The sequence below is a fragment of the Ceratina calcarata genome, unplaced genomic scaffold, assembly GCF_001652005.2.
Source record: "Ceratina calcarata isolate Rehan_Ccalc_2016 unplaced genomic scaffold, ASM165200v1 scaffold235.2, whole genome shotgun sequence".
Taxonomy (NCBI): Eukaryota; Metazoa; Arthropoda; class Insecta; order Hymenoptera; family Apidae; genus Ceratina; species Ceratina calcarata.
Genome location: NW_017145399.1, coordinates 617,907 through 638,712, shown reverse-complemented (window position 1 = coordinate 638,712; position 20,806 = coordinate 617,907). Strand labels below are relative to the sequence as shown.

Here is a 20,806-nt window from a genome sequence, read left to right as displayed (position 1 = left end):
CGTTTTACTAAGGTACATAAACTTTTGGTATTAACTGTATAGCCAATACATCCTTAAGGGCAGATCGATTTTCCATTTCGTTTTAATAATTGAGGAAAATCTTTGTTAATATCTCGACAATAGTTAATTAGAATTGTGCACATTATTATTTCCAATCTGTTCGTAGCAGTTCGTCAAGTGGGAAACAAAAATGCCTATTGTCCGCGAACTTTCTCGGGGCAAAACTTGAAACCGAACAATCTGCCAGTTATTAGAGGAAAGACAAAGGGCGCGTTGTCCGTGGATTTGATCTCTCGCGAGCGGAGGCTATTCGAACGATGAATGATGAATACGTCCCATTTTCAATTCACCGAGCAAATTGCTGCCACGCGCATTTATAATAATGTTCAGAGAGCGAATCTGAATTTTTCTATCCGCGAAGCGGATAATGCGCGACGCAGCGTGCCTCGTACGATTAAATTGTCGCTGGATTTCCCGCGCCGAACGCGCTCCAATTGTAACGCGTTGTTCGACGCAAGGGGAACTTTCCAAATTTCCTGCTAACGTCGCACGAACACTTGCAGAGTGGGTTTTGAATGAATATATAATTCAAACTTTACAAGTGTACGTGGATACGCTCACCGTTTCGGACGGTGGGATAAATTCACGAAGGAGAAATGAGGAACGAGAAAGGAGAAACATAACCAACTCGTTTTTTGTCCTAACGGTGGGGTGCTGATACGAACGTGGTAGTAGATACCAAGGGACGTGGAAGGGATGATCGCCCCTTCATCTCGCGCCTCCCAACCGGCTGCTATAACTATACCTAATCTCCTTCCGCGCGGAGATAATTTTAGAGGCGGACGAAATAAAACAACTTTCGCGGCTGCACATGTTCAACTTCGAGAACAGCTGCGAGCCGAGTATCCGAGTTGAACTTTGAAACGTTAAATTCAACCGATTTTCATAATCTGTAAACGAGTTTTTACACATTTTTCATTTGCGTCAGAAAACACGCGTTTATTTAAATTGAACGGTATGAAAAAATAATATCGATGAGGTTTTACATTTAAAAGGCAAATTTATCGATCAGGTTCAGTAGAAAATACCAGATATCGTTCCCGATCGGTCAGAAACATGAGTAAATTTTTTTATATTAGCGTCTTGTGTTCTTTCAGCCATCAATTACGTTTACCGATGTAGAATTTTAAACGGGGCTGTAATTAATATTAACGACGCGTCGAATAATACTGAAGACTGGCGCAATACAGATTACATTCTCATTCCTAACGATGGTACACAAATGATTGATTTAACGAGTATGCATACATAGAATTTAAAATGAGATGTACCTTATTTATATAATTCCAAACTAATGGATCGAAATCGATTTAAGTCCTATCGAAGTAAAATGTGTCCACGTCAATGAGGGTATCTCGTGAGAGCCATAAATGAGGAAAATCGCGCAAAGTGGTCTTGATACTGAGAATGACGTGAGGAATAAATCTCTGAAAAAATCAATAACTCCGATCGAGTCACCAAAGGGGAACGAAAGGGAACAACGGCCCTCCCTCGAAAAAAAAAAACTAAAAATAGCAATGTCGAGGAAGCTGTATGCGATAGTCGTACAAATGAAGAACGTTCATCGAATCGAAAGAGGACAGCTTGTTTTCAACCTGGAGGGAATTCGCGTGGGAGTCGGTGCGGTGGACAAAAGAGGGGAATATACGCGCCTACGGTAGCACGTAGGGCCTGGTGGGGATGTCGCTTGTCTCTGTTTATCCTTGCCAACACAGTTATTTCCGTCTCCGTTGGCTTGCCCTCACCACTCACCTGAAGTAGAGGTGTTTCCCCGGATCCATTCGTGACGCGAGGGTGGTGGGAATCGGTGGGAAGCGTTTGCTAAGCGGGAACGTTCGGTCGTGTCTAGTCGTCGCCGGAGTTTCTGATAGTAGTGGGACCACGCACGCGACACTTGCACGTCTTATCGTTATTCGCTTTTTATCAATGGAGAGCTCGTGTCACCGACTTTCACGTTCACGTACGCACGCCTCGCGATTACGCTCAACGACGCACGCGCGGTACCGTGAGGAGAAGAGGAACAAACGCCCGGTTCTAAGGAAAACGAATCTTGAGATCCTCGAATCCAGTTCGTCCTGCCCGATGAACACTGTGTCGCGGCTCCAAGGAGAGTCGTTAGAGTAAAGGGAAGAATTTGGTCCCGAAGGCCGAGTGCGCGTTTCGCAGACACGCTCGCGAGTCTGATCTATTTCTTTTGTTCGATACGGTCGAATATAATCCTGGACCCACCGGTCGAGCTTCGAAGACATCGAAGAATTCGCCCCCGGGGCCTCTTGCTATGTGTGCGCACACGTACGCATACATCCAGAGCCGAGACAGACGTGATCTTTGTACCCGTTGTCAGTGAAGGCGGGGAAACCACGTTTCGAGAAACTGAAATCGTATAGTTCTAAATTGGTTTCGCTTCGATGAAGTTGAACCGCCTACCGAGAGCTAGAGAAATATCGTCAAGAATTTCACCTCTCGCTTCAATCTCAGTCGCGTTGCCAAGAAAAATAGGATTGGCAGTGGCATCGAAAAATTGACCCCAGGCTCGATGATGAAATTATTGAATGATTATTACGTTCGAAATCATTCTATGGACGAATAAAAAATATTTATGAAGACGCTATATACGTACACATTATCAAATAAAAAAAAAATTACATTGAAGAGAATTGGATATAATGACAGACGTCGATGGGCGAATCCAATAAGAAGCTTTGTAGATAGAAAGATATTCTTACGGGCGTATTTTTAAGGATGATCGTCGAGTAGCCAAAGAGTAAATTAAATCTGGATAGAGTTCAACTCAGTCCTTGAATCACGAAGAGTATCTATCAATATATATTTATTAGGTAGAAAGTAAAGGACGTATTTCAAGCTTGTAGGAAGCCATTGAAAATTCTTAGATACTACAAATTGTCAATCGGAAGTATCGATCTACAATTGGATCGAGAAGCACACTATAGAAGAGCGCGCAACCAACAGCGACTCGAAAGTAAAATAGGACACGTTTGGTCAGACACAGCAGCACGCAGACGCAGGTATTGCAAATTTTCTTACAAGACGCCAGAGAATGTTTTTTTGCTCGCGCAAATTCTATGCTATATACATGTAAATACGTAATGAGATTGCGAACAAAACGTAACAGTGGGTAAATGTATAAAAAGATTGCGTATTATAAATGTATGCTTATTGCATTGCACAGTGTTAGATTGGCGTAGGCGTAGAGAAAAGAGAGAAGCAACAGAATCGAAGGGAGACATGTCCTTTCTTTAGTGTTTCTTTTTTGATCTCTCCCACTCTCTCTCTCTCTCTCTCTCGTTCTTCTCTTTTCTTCTTTGAATTCATGATGGCAAGTTGACGCAATTCGTGGCGCAACAAGGTCGATTTTAACCACGAGAAACACGTGCTGGGAATGAAATAAAACTAACACGGAAGTTGTAGAAGAAATATTAAAGCCAGCTGTTTAAAATAGAAATCCGGTTTTGTATTGTTTAATTTTGTCAACAAGAAATTCCAAGATTTGAGTCTGTAGCGTAAGTCGAATTTCTTTGTTACAACTATAATATTTTAATGGGACACCCAAGAGTCGTACTGTTGGGAAAAGAACCGTTTCTTGGAGCGGAGTCACAAAGAACATTCAGAAAAGAGGGGATAAGGATAGTCCATGTGGCATCGTGAACTCAGGGTCGTCATCATCGTTCTCAAAGCCCCGCTTATACGTATTTATGATACTTCGTGCTCGAGTAATATTTGTCACAGCTGACCGCCATTCTTCTGTTCGTAAGCCATGGTCACAAATTAGCCGAACATAATGATTTTTATATAACTATCAAGTAAAACATAGATAAATTCATTAATCTTAAAAGCAGTTTCAAAACATTATACTCGTTATGTAAAAATTATAAGTAGAATTTAAAAAACAAATTGCTTATGAATAATTCATTCTTTTAAAATGAATAATATTAAACGCTAACAAAATGTTTGCTTATAAAAATATGACGTCTCACATACAACGAATCAACCATGAAACAGCTAATTGGCATTTCCTAAAATTTAAAAAGCTCCGATGATCGTGCGTAGAAGTAGCTACGAAAGTAGAGAGGGGAAAAGGTGGTGGGGATATCTGTACAAAGCGTGGTGCACCACCACGAAGACGGCACCGATAAGAGATAACAACCGGGCGCTCCTGTTTGCTCATCTCGCTTTTCCGATCCGTATCATTCTTTTCTTCGACGTGTTCGGTGCTCAAGAGGTCAACAGGCATCGGTGATCGGGAGCGAACGGAGTAACGGAGACGTCGCGTCGCGTCGTCGTCGTCGTCGTCCCGCGCTCACGCTACCCGCTCCTCGTCGATGATAAAACCGATGGAATAGCGGCGATCTCGTTCAGTACGTCTCTTCCGCGCACTCCGTGAGTTTTCTATTGGCAGCTGTTATCGTTGCCGTGAGTCGTCCCAAGCCACGGACGCGTCTTTTTCTTCGACGTGACAGAAAGTCTCGGTCTTTTCAATTTTTGTACGATCCCCGAACCTCGAGTTCATTTATTCTTTTTCGAGGAAAACTAAAACTTGATTCGATCGAGTGTTGTGACCAACGTGCGTTCGGTAAAGAAAGAGCAATTGTCATTAAAAACAAGTGGAAGCGTACTATGTACTGTGTTTCCAAACTACGTGCTCCGTTCGTTGGAGACTGTTTAACTTGGCACGACGGTCTGAAAGTTTTCAACAATCCGAGACGCTGGAGACAGGGCGAAAAGTTTGTTTTCTTAGGTGACTAGTTAGTGAATCGATTTCAAATATATCGACTCGTTACTTGCCTAGCTAAATTCCCTGTCTCCCTGACCGACTTAATGACTATTGGTCGATCGATTGGCCGAATTCCTTCCACAAATTTTCGGACAGTGATGTTTAACGAGGAGTAGTTGAAGAAAGGCGATCGTATAGGTAAAGAAGAGAAATAAAAGAAAAATCGCTGATCGAGAGAGAAGGGGGAGAGAGAAAAGACGTTGTGCAGCGGGCCCACTGGTGTTAAAGTACTTGAGACAGTAGTTTCCAGTTCGAGGAGGCAGCAGGAGCTTCCCTCGACTTTTTTAAAACAAAAGTGACGTGCAGGAGACGCGTTATGGTGGCGAGTAGCAGCTGACAGCGCGTGGCCAGACATAAATCGGTTTTACGGGAGGACAGACGTGTGGAGCCCACCTCTTCATCATGATACAAATATTCGCGGACGCCTTCAGAAGCCTGATAAGTGAGTGTCCCGGAGATACTGTGCTTTTAAATCATACGTACAAAATTCCTAAACAATATCGAATTTGAGAATTACTCTGATACATCATTTAGAATATTCATTTTATATTAATCTCATGTCAAAGTATTAAAAGTTAAGGAAAAAGCGAAAGCTTCGTTTAAATCAATTTGTTCGTACAAATGGAAACTCTCCATCATTTCGTTTTACTTCGTTATACATATCTTTGAACGATAGGATTTCATAGTTCTCACGCTCACGTGTTAGTGTCCACGCAGCGGTCATATTAATCAAATTATTTATATCGCATACTAACAGTAAGGCCTGTCATCAAATGTGGTCACGTAGAATCATATACATATGTCGCATCCGACCGAAACGACGCCGCGTGTGCGAATGACATTACGTTATGTCACTATAATAGTCGTTACGTTAAAATAGTAATCGTACGCAACACTACGTATCTCGCGTCGATTTATCTGAAAGAAAGAAAAAAAGGACAGGAAAAATTAACAGAATCTGTTCATTATTAATGGACGAGAAACGATGGCGATAATCGCCACGATCACGAAATTCCATTCAGTAGAATTATTTTCAGCCTACGTTGCACATAATGCACGGGAATTCCGTTTGACAGTCTGGGATAATTCGTTCTGACTCGACAAGAAAAATTGTTCAGGCTCGGTTCTTATATAACTTTGATCAATTGTTCGCGATCGTAATTACTCCCCCACAGCTTTTATCAATTAGTGTCCATTATTCGAAAGCATTGCTCATTCTTTTATTGACGAAAATCTTCGGGAAACCGTCTGAATAAGAATATCTCGTTCAGTATATCTATCGAAGATTCTATTTCCAATCCGGTCGAATGCTAAGTTCGCCGGTCCATTAGCCTCGTTCGATCTCTTGGGAGCGGAAGCTTTTCCATCCGACATTGTTTCCTGTCTTTTTATTCACGGTTTCCATCAGCCTCTTGTGCACGTGATCGACCTTGCGGTTTTCTTCGGTTCGAGCTTCTTTCTCTCACGATCGGGCAACGGCATACGTGACTGGTGCAACGTATCGAAAACTCCGTTCTAGATTCTGTTGCTTTTATATACACGTCCAACCCGCATCCTGCTCAACGGCTTACGAGAGTTTTCCGAGAGCTGCTAAATTTAAGCATCTTGCGAACCATAATGACGCAACCTTTCTTCCTTCTCCACAGCTTCCGATCATAAATCCGTCTATCCTCGCCTGTCCCACGATTGACGTTTGACACTTTACCGCGTTCGAAGCCAGGTGACTTCACGTTTTGCGTCACTCAAGTGTCATTTGCGATGTTATTTCGATTGGCAAAGTAACGAGGATAAGAGGAAATAGAGGAAAAGTAAAAATTTAGTAAAGTACGAATTAATTTGAAGAACAATCTGAACTTTCATTTTAAAGAGAATTGATTAATGAAATGTAAAAGATCAACCTGCCATTCACCTCCAATTTGAACCGTCGAGAATATTGCGATATAGAAGATTACGTAATTTCTTTCTTTGCAAATGCAATTTGGATATTATTAGCAGATTGTTTTATTAATCGTTTTATATTAAGATAAAAAATTGTATTAGAAATTTTATCCTTCTCAAATCTATTTTAAACTTCACGCCAGGTTTTTGCACGTTGTTTTAATTCAATAAATTATTCACTTCTATCTTTGGTCGCAAACCTGATCTTTATATAACTTTATCTGCCAAACAGCACGACAAAAAGTTTTACAACTTTTTTTATTCAGTCTCCAGGGCGAAGCAGAAGTTACAAACTTTTCCAGGAATAGATAGATACCTCACGGGAGGTCTGAGAGAGATTCTATAGAAGATGTAAACTTTGAAAAATAGCTGGAAGCAATTTATTTGCTCGACGTTTCTTCAAGATTAAAGTTCCCATTTCCGCCTTCGATTTAGTTCGATTCCCGGGACGAACTATGCTAAAAGGAATTCACCGTGCTCGGTAACGTTCCTTGAAACGATTCCGCGTCGCGCACTGCAGGAAATGCCGTTCGGCCCTGACAAGTGGCATCACGACCACGACCGGTCGCGGTCTGTCGGTCGCTCTCAAGGATTAACTAAGTTAGAGGGTTAGCGACAATTGCGGTTGATTGAACGATCACTGAAGAGACCCTTACGCTCGCTGTATCCAAGTACACACTCGAAACATACCGGTTTCAGTCCGTCCGAGCGCCTCGAGGAATCCGCTCGACTGTCCAAAACTTTCGACAACTTGAATCGAAGTTTCAATCGTTCCAATCGCAAAATTCGATCGACTGGTTCGTGATAAGAGTCAGTGTTTGCACTTTGACGAACTGTATCTCTCCGGCAATCTTTGTACGGTATCGTGTAGGTATGTACCTTTATTTGTTCACATAATACACATTTACTTCTAATAGAAACTAGTGCAACGTCTAAAAACTTTGCAAGCATCGTCTCACGCGTTTGTAAAAATTAAAAGAAATATTGCGAAATCGTTGGTATATCAAATAGCACGTGATGGATCAGCTCATCTATATTTTCCTTTAAAATATTATGTATACACATAGAGATAGTTCATTGATGATAAAAGGATCGTTCGATCATCGGATGATCGGAATCCCTCCTCCGATGTGTCAATGGTCAAATCGCAGAAAAGCTTGCATAATATCTATAGTAGCAACCATTTCCAATTTAGAGCTTTACCGTGCAACGATGCAATTTCGTTGATTATTAATAAACCAAATTGTGTTTGTCCTGGAAAGACGTTGTTGTTGGCTAATGAAAGATCGGGTGGATGTTTGAACAAGAAAATGCATACATGCATGTTCTTCATGTATGAAATATTGGATCGAAATATGGAAATAACTGACTGAAATCTAATTGGATATCGTCTACCGTAATAATTTCTACACTGTATACGTGTTCACGTGAATTAAAATAAAATGAAAGAGATATGTGTAATATCGTGTTTGCATATATAGTACGTATGTATACATACGAAGGCATCCAGAGAGAGAATTGTATCAACATATGTCAATAATCGATAGTTCGCCCAGATTAAAGTTGAAAGTTGAAAGGTCGTACGATAGCGGATCATACGATGATAATGCATAGAATATAGATCGATTTCTATTTTTCAAATTTAGTCTTAATCACGTAATCATTAAATAAGAGTTAGCAGTTATTCATTTAATTGCAGAGTAATGTGACGAATATAGCGTGTTCGATAGTCGCAGAGAAATGTCTCTCGATAAATCAAATTGGACTAGACTAGATCCGTATTTATTAATTAAGAATTATGAAGCTTTTAAATTTCAGCGACATTAAAAATCTAAATTACGTAAAATGTTATTACGATTATACGACTTGAAACGAATAATCTCAAGAGTACCTACTGATTACAGAATTAATTTAAGATACAATAAAGAACTAATGACATCGGTATCATTTTTATCATTGAAATTAATGATTACAGAATTAATTTCAGATACAATAAAAAACAAATTACATCGATATCATTTCTATTATTGGCGACGTTTCGTTGCGTAATGTCAAATTCAATTGAATCGCTCAAAAGGGACTAGACGATTTTATGCAATTATGTACCCGTTTTTTCTCTACTATTTCTTTTGCTCTTTTTTTTTTTAATGTCAATCGTGACTATGTTACCGAGTCATTCCAGTGGACTTTGCACGACTCGATCCGTAGCTTCGCATTGTATCATTTCCATGAGTCATTAAATTATTAAACGCTGCCACATCTCGTGTGTTCACGACCGTTGCAGTATTTCATAGTCTTCTTATCAGCAATTAGCTTCACATAAACGAGCGAATTACTGTTATAATTACTAAATAATTATTTTGTAAAAATAAACAAAAGTACAAGTATTTACACTGCAATTAACCATACGTTGGGGGTTACCAAACATGAAAGACTATGATTATGCAAAATACTTCGCAATATCTACTTCGAGTTTATTTGTGTTTTCTCATATCAATTCTTATCGAACTCGATCTCTGTAAACAAATTATAAAATGCAACGAGTAAACGCAATGAAATTGAAGAATGGAAGAAATATTAGGGAAAGAGCTTTGAAATGTTTATTCGTTGCTTAAGTTGTAACTTCTCATTTTAGGAAGATTACTCGCGGTAATATAACACATGTTAACTTGGGGCTTATCGTGATCGTGCCAGGGACGCGTAAACTCGCGGTTTGGTCGCCGCTGTGATTTGATAAGTACGCGTGTCTCCGTGGAAACAGTGTACATTTGTACTTATAGCGAGCGCTGGATCTGTTCCATACGAATAACGTGTAGAAAGCGTTCGCGTGTGAATCGAATCAGCCGTTTCCTAGTCAACAATCTAAATTCTAAATTGTGGAAGGGGACCATTAGTCACTGGTAATTCTCAATCGTTCACGTTTTGATGCTATTTTCGGTGTGGTTCTGTTTAAAAATTGCATTCACGAGAATCTGATAGTGAAATATGTGCACTGTACGTTTGTGAATGCCAGAGTGATGTGCACGCGTATTTCCATATAAGCCGGTGCATTCAGTAACGCGAATAACTCATAAATATTCACGTATATAAATATTCTGAGGATGAGATTTTCTGAAAGAAAAACCTCGAATATTCTTTTCCTTGACCGGCTTTCGCCGTTTGAGATATGGTGGCTACGAGTTGCTTCACAGAAATGTATAAATCTCAACCGATGGGTGTTAATCCTACGGGCGGTTGAAAGGATCCCGCGAGAGTGCACGAAGAAAGAAACGGCGATCGACGCGATCGTAAACGTGTTTTATAGGCCTTGGCCACGTTCTAATGTGGCCTGGCCTACGATATTATTGAGGGGCGCGTTCTCCGTTCGTGATCACGCCGTTCTTTCTCTGCCTTGCCTCTGAGAACAAGAAGCCGGTCGAGACCCGGCTGTTTGTCTTTCTGTACTCAATGCTTACAAAGGAGCGCCGTCGTAAAACGTGTGTTTACGTCTTTTACAAAAAAGAAAAAAACGAACATTAAATATGTACCGCTATATAATTTTTGTTCACAAATTTTTTATTTCGAATGAGTACTTATTCCTTATTCTCATTATTTTTTGTCTAAAAAATTATTCTATGTTTCATCAATTTTTATTATTCAAGGGACATTTATTATTACAGAGCCTCATTAGTTTCCGTCTAAGCACTCGACCCAAATTTTAATTAAGCAACGAGTATGAGTCGTCGTATATTTCCTATTTTCAACGAGAGTTTACTGATTAAAAAAGTTTTTGAAATATTTTGATGAAACCGGCACGAATGTCCGAAGTGCTAGCAGAGCGTTATGTGTTGCGCGTATCACTCTCATACTTCGAGTCCCCCCTTATCAGTTATTTTATCAATCACTTTCATGCCCGTGTCAACATCCACTGATAAATTTCATATCTCCCGTTGCTTTCATAACGTTTACTCAAATTAGGATTCACATGCCCTTCAAAATTGATATATCTACATTCATGCAAACTTCGAGTTTAAATAATTCATCGTACTGAAGAATAATATCAGAGATCGAGTATGATCCCATTTCTGACTATAAACTCTGTAAAAACTAATACTACAATATTCGACAACCGTTTCGAAACGATTTTGAAATACAATTTTGTGAAACAAGTTCGTGATTAATGTCTTTTTTCCATAGCCACGTCGTCGTTGATCCTCAAGACGGAAGAAGACCATCGTCGGTTGTCTAGCCTTTCTGGGGACAACGTATACGGCTCGGGGGTTAGAATCGGACGGGGTGAGAACGCAGTCGCAGTCAGTAACGGAAACATTATGGATTCGACACAATCGGCCATGATGAAGCAAACGGACTACGTCGTAGGTCAGTGAACTAAACACTTTTACGAATTCTTCTCCTAGCAAGAAATCCGCTGAATCGTTGAAAATCTCGTTCGGTTCATAGGACTTACAATCGTCTGTAAACTATAAATTTAACGATATTTCTTCGGCGTCTTTGAAAATTACGTCTGGAAAAATGCGGCAAGAGGAAAGCTGGTCGAAGCTGTTTTTTCCGTGTATATATTTGATTATTTGTAGTGATTTTTGTGATTACCATCCTCGTTGAACGGGCCCGTGCCGACTGTAATTTTAAAAAATAACGAAAGAATTGAAAGACTGAAGTGTAAACGATGAGACGAAGGTCAAGTCTCTGATAACGTGTCACGTGTAGTTAAGTTTTCTCATCGCAATATTTTTTCTGCTATGCTGCCTGCACATAATTGTTACGTAACAGAAATGAATTGAAGTTCAAAATTATTATCAGGATATCTGTTACACAACGTGTATAATAGTTTCTCGTAACATGCAATATTTCTTTAACTCAATGATGGGTTCTGAACGGCAGTGACGCGACCTGGAATTATCAAATTAATTTTACGACTCTTAAAAGTATCTTGTATGAATGTAATACAATATATATTTAGTGTCTGTTAAGAGTTCAACGTGATAAGCCGCTGAAATGTGGAAAATTCTAGTTTCTTAATCTAGTTTGATCAACAATATTGTGGAATAATTAATAGAGATATTTCAGTCCATTGGCCTTGTCTCGTTTGAATTAATGTTGTTTCAAGATAATGAATTATACACACATTGAACACTTGATACGTCTTATCATTGTTTACGTTCATTGCATTTTTAGCGTTCGCAGAATTTAATTTTAAGAACAGAGAAAGGCGAATGGAATTATCAGAAACAAAGCCAGTTATTAAATCGGAAATAAATTGTTTATTACAATTCTCTTTATTACATTTATGTTTATATTTCCGATTTGATCGTAATTGATCTGCAAGTATAAGCAGATTGTTTTCTACGACAGATGGTAAAAACATGTTTACACACTCGTTTAACGGTAGTGTGCGTTGTATGGATTAATTTTCAAGACCGTCTAAAGTGCGAGAAAGTAATTTATCCAGGTAATATCTACCTATCAATCTGCATATCCAACGCATTAATCTTTTTTCTGTTAGAATATTATTAATATTGAACTTGACCGTGAAATGACTAACGATGATAGAAAAGTCGTAATTGCATCTTAATTTTTTGAATTAAAAAAAGATATGATAATCACTTATGACGACTTCCGTACATTCTATGCCCATATAAAATTTTTATTCCATAATGCATCAAGTGACGAAAAAACTGGAGTGTCATACATTTAAGCATTTTTTCTGTATAATACGATCCAGTAATTCATCTGAACTTCTTCACCCAAACATAACAGTCTGATTGTTCGATAGAATTAAAACCGACTTCGACCAGCTTGATCATTGATCCTTAACTCTACATGCCAGTTGCTCGAGTAAAATGACGATGACTCAACAACTGTGAAAAATACAATGTTCTTATTAATTTAGCACGACCCATTGAGGAGATAATCAGACCGCGGAAACATACGCGAACGGCAACTTGTTAGATCGCGTAGGTACAAAGTACACTGTGCCACGCGTACTCGAAGGCGTGAACTGCTCGCCAGCGAATCGGACAAGGAAAACGAAAATGTGCACGCGCCGCGCAATATTTCCACTCTAATCAACGCTTTTAATGTTTCAGACGTCGTTTTGCCGACAGTCTTAATTGCCCTGCTGTTCGTCGGGAATGCCATCATCGTCTACATTATCTTCCAATACAGGAAACGGTGAGTAAAGTTCACCAACTTCCTTTACTTCTCTTTTGTGTTGACCTTTATCGTGTATTGACTTTATCGTATGACAATTCTTTTATAGGAAAGTTCCGTCAATGGAACAGGGGGAGGAAATGTCTTTGCGGAACGCGGCGGAAGTGCCGCAGGTATGATTCGCGGAGAGTCGAATTCACGATGCCAGCCAAAAGAAAGCGTTAACGAGATGGCCTGAGTTGCATTTTTTTCCTACGAGGATGATCTCTTCAAAAACGAAACGGATCTCTGGGATGAGGACCGCCTAAAATTTTAAAGGCCTCGTCCGTCTTTCATGAACATTCTCGCGAATGAATCGTCGCCGAGACTGTTAAAGGATTCTTGGTCGATTTCTGTGTTGGCACGTTCTCCAGTGAAAAAGCGCGATTCAACAAGCATTGTTTCTCGATACGCGATCAAGTTAATCTCGAAGAAAAGACTATAAATGCGTTCGTCGCCGCTCGTTAATTAACCATCGCTATTGTCAATAATTAGGAAAACCGAGGCGCCTACTTACTGCGTACTACATAGTGCTGCCACGATCTACTCACATTTACACGAACAGACAGACACATACACTTACGATAATGTATTATAATGTAAGAAAATAATATATTCTATATTTCGTCCAAATTGTGGCTAAAAAGAAATAAACGGATGTTTTCTTATATGTACTTTTCTGATTGCGATGCGATTTAAAGGGACATTGAACACAGATATAAGAATTACTATTGTTTTATTTATCCAACAATAATTAATGGAGTTTGATTAAAAATATTTCTGTAACGGTTCACCAAGAATTTCTTCGAGAGTGCGTACCGCGTTCTGTGCATACTTCTCCGTAGCTTCGTCCTCGTCTTCTAACAATTCTGCCAAGAACGGTATAGTTTCTGGCAGAAGCGGCATGAAATCTTCGCCGAGTTTTCTTACGATTTGAACCTGCGTCGATTGAAATGATTATTCAACTGATCGAAAAATATTTAAAATCACGAATTCGTCGGATCTACATGGAATATGAATAAAAAATAAATTTCTCCACTTACCAATGCGTTCAGCGCGGCACTCCTAATGTACGGTTTCGAATGTCTGGTCTTCAACAACGTCTGGTATACCAGTTGCTTGTGCAGAGTGTCGTCCGGAATGGCGCTGGCAAAAGCTGCAATGCATGGAACCACTAGTTCTTCCGCCCTTTTGTCGTAACTCTCCTTAGAGCCCATCGTGTTCTCCAACTGATCTACGATCGGCTGAGCCAATATTTCGAACCGCTCCTGGTTCACGAAATTGTGCGCATCGTAACTGAACACGCGGCAAAGAGTCAATAGAATAGCTTCTACTAACTCGATTTTGCTCGTCTCGTCCGGCAAAGTCATTTCCTGAGGTTCTTCCGTCATCGCTGGATTGTTACTACTCAACAATACCGCTGCATGTTTCAGGAAATGGCCAGCGAAGAGTACGAAAAGAGATTTCAGACACTCCGCTATATTGGCTGAAAGTCTATACAAATAATCACGGTTGACTATAATATAAATATCATTTATATTCAGTTAAAAATTAAAAAACTTAATGAGAAAAGCAACACGCAAATTTCCGGTTCTACAAAGGATTGAATAATTAATTAATTTAATCAACGAACCTATAGAATGTAATGCTTCGCTGCTTGTGCTGCGGATTCCTAGCGGCCCAATCATAAAGTTTGTAATAAAGCGGTCTAAACGTGGCTTCGCTTAGCTTTAACACTAACGAGACCAACGCTTTGCTGGCGCTCTCCTCTACGAGCACCACGTCCTTCGTCGCCAATTCTGATTCGTCCAACTCCATGCCATCGTCACTGGTAGAAATGTCCTCGCGAAATTGAAAAACCTTGAGGAAAAACGTTCCCAACTCGGGTATGGCCGCGTTCAGATCAGCTGGTTGTACACTACCGAACGACTCCGCGAGAACAGACATCAATGCCGGAATACAGTTATACGTCTTCTTCGCGAGTAACGTCGTGTACGTTCTGTTCACCGCCGGTAGTAATACTCTCAAGGGTATGCAGGTAGAAAGTTTTTGAGTTGTAGCGTTCAATCGTGATACCACGACACCGATCTGTGAAAGCAGATTCGTAAAACGTAAAAAAAATGTTCTCAAGCTTTTGTGATTTAAAGAAAATCGTCAAAAGATCAACGCTGAGAGTTGTATCACGAAGTATGAATGAAATAAGATTTTTAGATACCTTTGGATTTTCCGTGTCCGTGTATAAAGAATTCAATCTCGCCAGTTCAAACAGTAATTGGTCCAGATACAAAGATAAGAAGTTGCCCACGGACTCGACGATCTTCTGTAATGCACTGACTGTACTAACTACGATCATGTCCGGTACGCTTTGGTCGCAATGATTTTTTAGCAAGTCTAGAATCGCTGGTACGAATTTGTTCAGCGAGTGTATCGCATGAATCCGCATAGAACTACACAATTCAGCGACGCAAATTGCAGCGCTACTCAACACCGGTCCCTCTTTTGTCTTCAGAAATTCGGTTGCCATTTCCAGTATCTATAACAAAAATCCAAAAGACTATTTTCATCGGCTCATATATGAAATCGCAAGATCAATAATTTTTACGAAATACGAAACGATAAATATTTTTAACTTGCCACGTGAACATAAAAAATACCATAATTCGTTTTTATACTCACTGGTTTAAACACTGTGGGATGTTCGGTAGCCAATAATTTGGCAAGTAATTTCAAAGTAATTAGGACGGTTTGTTGGACGATCTCTTGTTCCTGCGATTCGGGTTTCGCTTTTGCTTGCATCACGTTTAACAATGATTCGATCAAACCCAACAAATCTTCGTGATCCTCTTCGCTGAATTTTCGTTGCTGAAGACGCGTGTTTAGAAGCTCCAACACTTTCCTTTTCACAGTCAATAATTCGTGTTCTATGAGGCGCTTGACGCTGACCAAGAATACTTGATTTGGTAGCAAATTGTTCACCAAATCCAAAACATCGTACAAGTGATGAAGAAGTACTTTCCAATATTTAACAATCGGCTTTCCTTGGTACCGATCGGCATTTTTGGATGTGCTTTGTATCAAAACGGTCAATTCGACGATTAATTGATCATAGTATGGTACGGTTTTAGTAACTTGATCGGAATCGAGTTCGGCGACTCTATTTATGAATTCGGGCGACGATAATAGATTGCTGAGAAATTGAACTAAGGTGTACTTGTAATGTCTCAACTGTTTCGGGGTAGCATTTGCGACGTCGAATACATGTTTGTACTTAAAAGACATCGACGACTTTCTTCCTTCTTCGTCTTCTAAGTCAACAGGCAGTTCTCTCATGAATTGTGCCAGTTTCACGCAAACTTGAATAAGTCTCGTCGACGGAAACTCCTGACATACTTGCAGAGCGAATTCCAACCGCTGTTCAGAATGTTTCTGATTCGTGATTCGCATGGTTCTCGACATAACGTGACTCTCGAAACTCAGCAAGAAGTACAGATGAAAATGATTGTCGAGCAATTGTAATAATTTCACGAACAGAGGCGTTCTTCTGTGTTCGGGAATGTCTGGTAGCGAGACGATGAAAGTCCTGAGGACCTCGCAAGCGTGAGTTTCGTTCTCGGCCGCGTTTATTATGGGAACCACGGTCTCGATGGTCTTGGAAATAATTTGGATGGAATAGGCGTCGTCTTGGCGAACCACCGAGCTGCCCATGAACGTGAAGATGGGCATGATGGTGTAAAGAGCGCAGCGTACGTCGACGATCTTCAGCAGCTCCACGAGGACCAGTAAAGCGTGATGATGAGTCTGCGGGTTTCTCGAGGTCCTGATGCATTGAGTGATCAAATCCACTTGCGAATGCGCGTCGCGAATCGGTAGTTTCTTCACTGCCAATCGATGAATCGTCGACAGTAATAATTGATTGGTGTATCCTATGGGGCCTTGCTCCTCAAAGCTGAGGCAAGTCTTCAGTAAATCAAACAGAATCGGATAGAGCAATTCCTCGTGTTCGATGTTGTCGGCTCGTTGGACGAATTCTAAGAGAGTCACACCGCGTTTCCATTCCCGTTTGTAAATGATCGTTGGATCGGGCAGAGAACGAATATGACTGAGTCGCCTTCTATTTTTAATTTTGTCGTCGCTTGGCTCAACTTGATTCTTCAAATTCTGCATTATCAGTAATTCATCTACTATTAGCTGCGCGTGTACGTGAATTTTCCTGATCGCTCTGTTGGCTGTAGAGATTACGTTCGCCATTTCGCAATTAGTGACCACGTCCACCAGTTTAGATAGGATTTTCTTCTGAAGATCGTTGGACACCTTCCCAGCGCTCTCGAAGAAAGTGTTGTCTATTTGCTTCAAGAGAATGACGCTCGGCGAGTGTTGAACCCCATTTTCTGTTACTATTTCAATTCTGTACTCTTCTATACCAGTTTCGAACAATTGCCACACTGGCTGGGAGGTGAGAGCCTGTACGGTCGCGCTGTTGAATCTCTGTAGTAGATTCTTTAACGCGTTTCCCGCAGACTTACGTCCGGCATTCATCCACAGAAGAGTTTGTATGAGTTCCAATCCAAAGGGAGCCAATTGTTCGAGTATCGTGGGACCGTTCACGTAAGTAAGAACCTCTAGAAGCTGCGACTTGATGTGTAACGGGGTATCCGGATCCATGATGAACTCGAACAATTGTAGCCGCACTTTCTGGAGATTCTTTCGGAGACTTGATTCCAATTGACCGCTCACGTCCGGATCGGGTGACAGTAAAACGTAAAGGGACAACGACAACTGATCAGGATCCAGAGATATTTCTGCACTTCTGTTAGCTAGTTCTTTTAATAAAGTTGAGAAAGGATCTATCGTTGTCGATTCGGCAGCGGCGATAATTTCCTGGAGAACATTTAAAGCCGTTGTTCGACACTCGTTGTTTTCTCTAGATAACGAGAGCAACAAATTCGTGACGAAAACTTGATCTTGAAATGCCCATTGTATCGACTTACACTGTTTCAATAATACCTGAGTGATCTTCAAGCAGTGGAAGGATGTTTGTACCTTCACCGGTTTCAAGTACAATTGAGAAAGGAAGCGAATGAGATCTTTCAATGTGGAAAAATGTCTTTGGAAAAATATCTGAAGGCAACGGGAATAATGTTTGGACCAGTATTTGTTCCCGATCCCATCGAAGAACATCTCGAGGAGTCTCAGAATCAAATTACTGCGGTGTTCATTGTTCTCGAAGTCCATCGTCGGGTTCGACTTCAGGTCTAGCCGCCTGTGCACCATTTCTAAAACGTAGGTGCCCACTTGCAGAGGCAGAACTCCTTGGGAAGTCAATTCGATCGCGAAATGAATATTATCTCCGGTGATGTTGTTGCAGTTCTGCAGCGCCTTTACTTGAGGATACTTCTTGATCATTTCTGTGGCCATTTCGATTACTTCTCGACCGACTTCCGGCTTCAGTGATCCGACAGGCACCCTGCACACGGATCCTAATAAAATCAGATTGAAAAACATCGAGGCAGCATCCCCGTGCGCAATCTGTTGTTTCATGGCTCTCAATATGCTATCTGTTGGAGGCAGCAGTTGCCAATTCAATATATTATGGAACGATGCTGATGAAATAGCTCCAGCGTTCGGTGATTTCCCTAAATCATTTCTCACGCTTTGCATGTAGGCATTGTTCCTGGCAAAATTTGATTTTAACACTTCCATCGCGATATCAACATCCGCGTTGTCGTTGGGGAACAGATATGGCAGCGACGTGATGAAAACGCTAGTATCGTCCCCGACCTCGCAGAGCTCCAGCAGAATTTTCAACGCTGGTTTGGCCAACAGCTTTCGACTAGAGGTATGACAAGTCGACAAGAGTATCTTCAGTTCATCGATTAGTACGTCTGTTGGCAGTAGAGTCGTTAAGCGTGTCGTTGGTATCGAGAGTACGGCATTGATCACGTCTACCTCGCTGTCGGTGAATCTGGACAGTATCGTGTTTGTCATCATTTCTTGAAAACTTTCAGCAATATTCACATCGTTTTTCGCCAATGTTTGCAATGCAATGATCCTCTGTTCCGGACTGACATGTATCAATTTGTCGAGAATACCGACGACGTCCTGTGTGTCTCTGGCTCCAGAATACCAGGACGTTACGAATTGCAGAGCCGACTTTGCGTTCTCGTCCGACTCGCTACGTTTCATCAATTTTTTTAAATAATCGTCGAATCTCTCTGGATATGTTTTCTCCAGTGTAAAATATAACTTTATCAGGAAATCTTGCGCTTCTTTCGACATACTGCTCGAAAGGAATTCCTTCTCTAACATGTTCGCTAAAATTAAGTCTACCCCATAATCGTCCAATCTCATTCTCGTCAATATTTCATTAACCATCCTCTGTGTTCGCTCCGTTCCCGTTGGGTCTTCTAAAATGATGCGACAACTAGTTTGCACCAATGGTACGATGAACCTTAACGTATTCATATTAGGCGATTGAATATTGATTGCGAGCTCGATGAACCAGGACAGTTCAGATAACCGAGTAGCTAGGTTTCGTGAGACCGTAGTGAGTCGATGGACAGGCGCGTTGTACAAGAAGAATAGTAAGAGCAACGCTTCTTCTTTCAGATGCGTTTTCTTAAACATCTTTAGGAGCAATTTCTCCGTAGTTTCGTCTTTTAATTTTACTTTGGACATCAGCTTCGCCAAGATCATGTAACTGCTGGCTGCGAAATCAGACACGGGGCACTCCATGCCTTTTAATATGGTCGGCAACATGTAACCCATTTGTACTTCGGAAATAGTTGGTAATCGCTCGATAATCCCTAATACCGAGGTAGTGTAGAACGCATACAAAGTACTTAAAGAAGAAGCACGATCCCCGTAAATTCTAGTAGCGAGGGCTACGTGGCCGCAAATCAATTTCAGAAGCGCGTTGTCCGTACTGAGACGATTAATCAACGTGACCGAGGCTAACGGAACACCGGCTTTCTGAAGAGGTTTTAACCAATGCCACTTATCGTTTTCGTCTGATAAATCTAACAACTGCAACGCTCGGACAAACATGCGGGTCTCGTGATAGGGTAATATCAAAATTAAAAACTGGTCTCTGTTAAATTCGTGTATACGAAATCTGTGTATTAACCATTCGAGCGCCTTGTGGGCAACGTTGATTAAGAAATAAGGAGATAAGAGAATAAGAAACTTCTCAATTCCCGCATCCAACCTTTTGTTAACTTTAAAGTCTTGTACAGCACGCTCTAGAGTCAATGAACTTTGTGCAAATAGGGTTTTTTCAAATTCTACAAAGAGGCCTGATAATTTAGTTAACTCACGCAATCCATCTTGTCCTGAAAGAATGAGGAACATTGCATTAGGTATTGTTAAAAGCAAGTTATTAGACAAACTTTTTAGATTTTAAATGAAATTGGGAATTAAATACCTATGTTTAGAACTGTTTCCCTGTCTAAATTAGCAGCTTCCTTAGGATCGAATAATAAGCTAGCACGTTTCTTATCTTGTAGCAAAATTTCCGTTTGTGGAGTTCTTAGTTTCTTCAACTGTTCCGCAAGAGACGTAGTCATTTTGTAGCTGTAAAAACAAAATTATTTACATTCCATTATAAGAAATGCTAACACACAGTGTACTTCTCCAACCTTTCAGCGTAACAATCTTACCGTATTTTCTATTATCGAAATGAATATACTCTATGAAATAATATTCACTTGCTCGAGTGTTAATAATTTTATTTTTAAAATATTGTATGTTTGGAGTATTCTAATTTGTTCAACAAAGTAAAGAAGTGGACACGTGCTCGACGTTCTACGAATAAAAAAGACCACGTGTTGG

At 40.5% G+C, this 20,806-nt stretch overlaps 2 protein-coding genes across 4 annotated transcripts; one reads left to right on the top strand and one right to left on the bottom strand.

Moving 5' to 3' along the window:
• Positions 1-427: 427 nt before the first annotated feature.
• Positions 428-13,696, top strand: LOC108622731 (uncharacterized). 2 transcript variants are annotated; one of them, XM_018020798.2, is made up of 5 exons: positions 428-3,086; positions 5,159-5,294; positions 10,967-11,149; positions 12,877-12,961; positions 13,050-13,696. In XM_018020798.2, the coding sequence occupies exons 2-5, from the start codon at positions 5,255-5,257 to the stop codon at positions 13,117-13,119; spliced, it is 378 nt and encodes a 125-aa protein (XP_017876287.1). In that variant the 5' UTR covers positions 428-3,086; positions 5,159-5,254; the 3' UTR covers positions 13,120-13,696. The 2 variants fall into 2 exon arrangements, with proteins under 2 accessions (XP_017876287.1, XP_017876286.1); XM_018020797.2 differs by having other exon boundaries at positions 430-3,086; positions 5,093-5,294.
• Positions 13,697-13,698: 2 nt separating this feature from the next.
• l(2)k09022 (HEAT repeat containing 1 homolog l(2)k09022) lies at positions 13,699-20,799 on the bottom strand. Of its 2 annotated transcripts, XM_018020794.2 has the most exons (8): positions 20,635-20,798; positions 20,400-20,548; positions 20,293-20,307; positions 15,656-19,383; positions 15,195-15,512; positions 14,613-15,067; positions 14,023-14,473; positions 13,699-13,918 (listed from the first exon to the last, which is right to left on the bottom strand). In XM_018020794.2, exons 2-8 carry the CDS (start codon positions 20,539-20,541, stop codon positions 13,748-13,750), a joined length of 5,280 nt encoding a protein of 1,759 aa, XP_017876283.1. In that variant the 5' UTR covers positions 20,542-20,548; positions 20,635-20,798; the 3' UTR covers positions 13,699-13,747. The 2 variants fall into 2 exon arrangements, with proteins under 2 accessions (XP_017876283.1, XP_017876281.1); XM_018020792.2 differs by having other exon boundaries at positions 15,656-20,307; positions 20,635-20,799.
• Positions 20,800-20,806: the final 7 nt, after the last annotated feature.

Coding starts and splice junctions, on each gene's coding strand:
- LOC108622731 (XM_018020798.2), top strand. CDS start 5,255: ATGATACAAATATTCGCGGACGCCTTCAGAAGCCTGATAA. Junction 5,295..10,966: donor CGCCTTCAGAAGCCTGATAA/GTGAGTGTCCCG, acceptor TTTTTTCCATAG/CCACGTCGTCGTTGATCCTC. Junction 12,962..13,049: donor ATCTTCCAATACAGGAAACG/GTGAGTAAAGTT, acceptor ATTCTTTTATAG/GAAAGTTCCGTCAATGGAAC.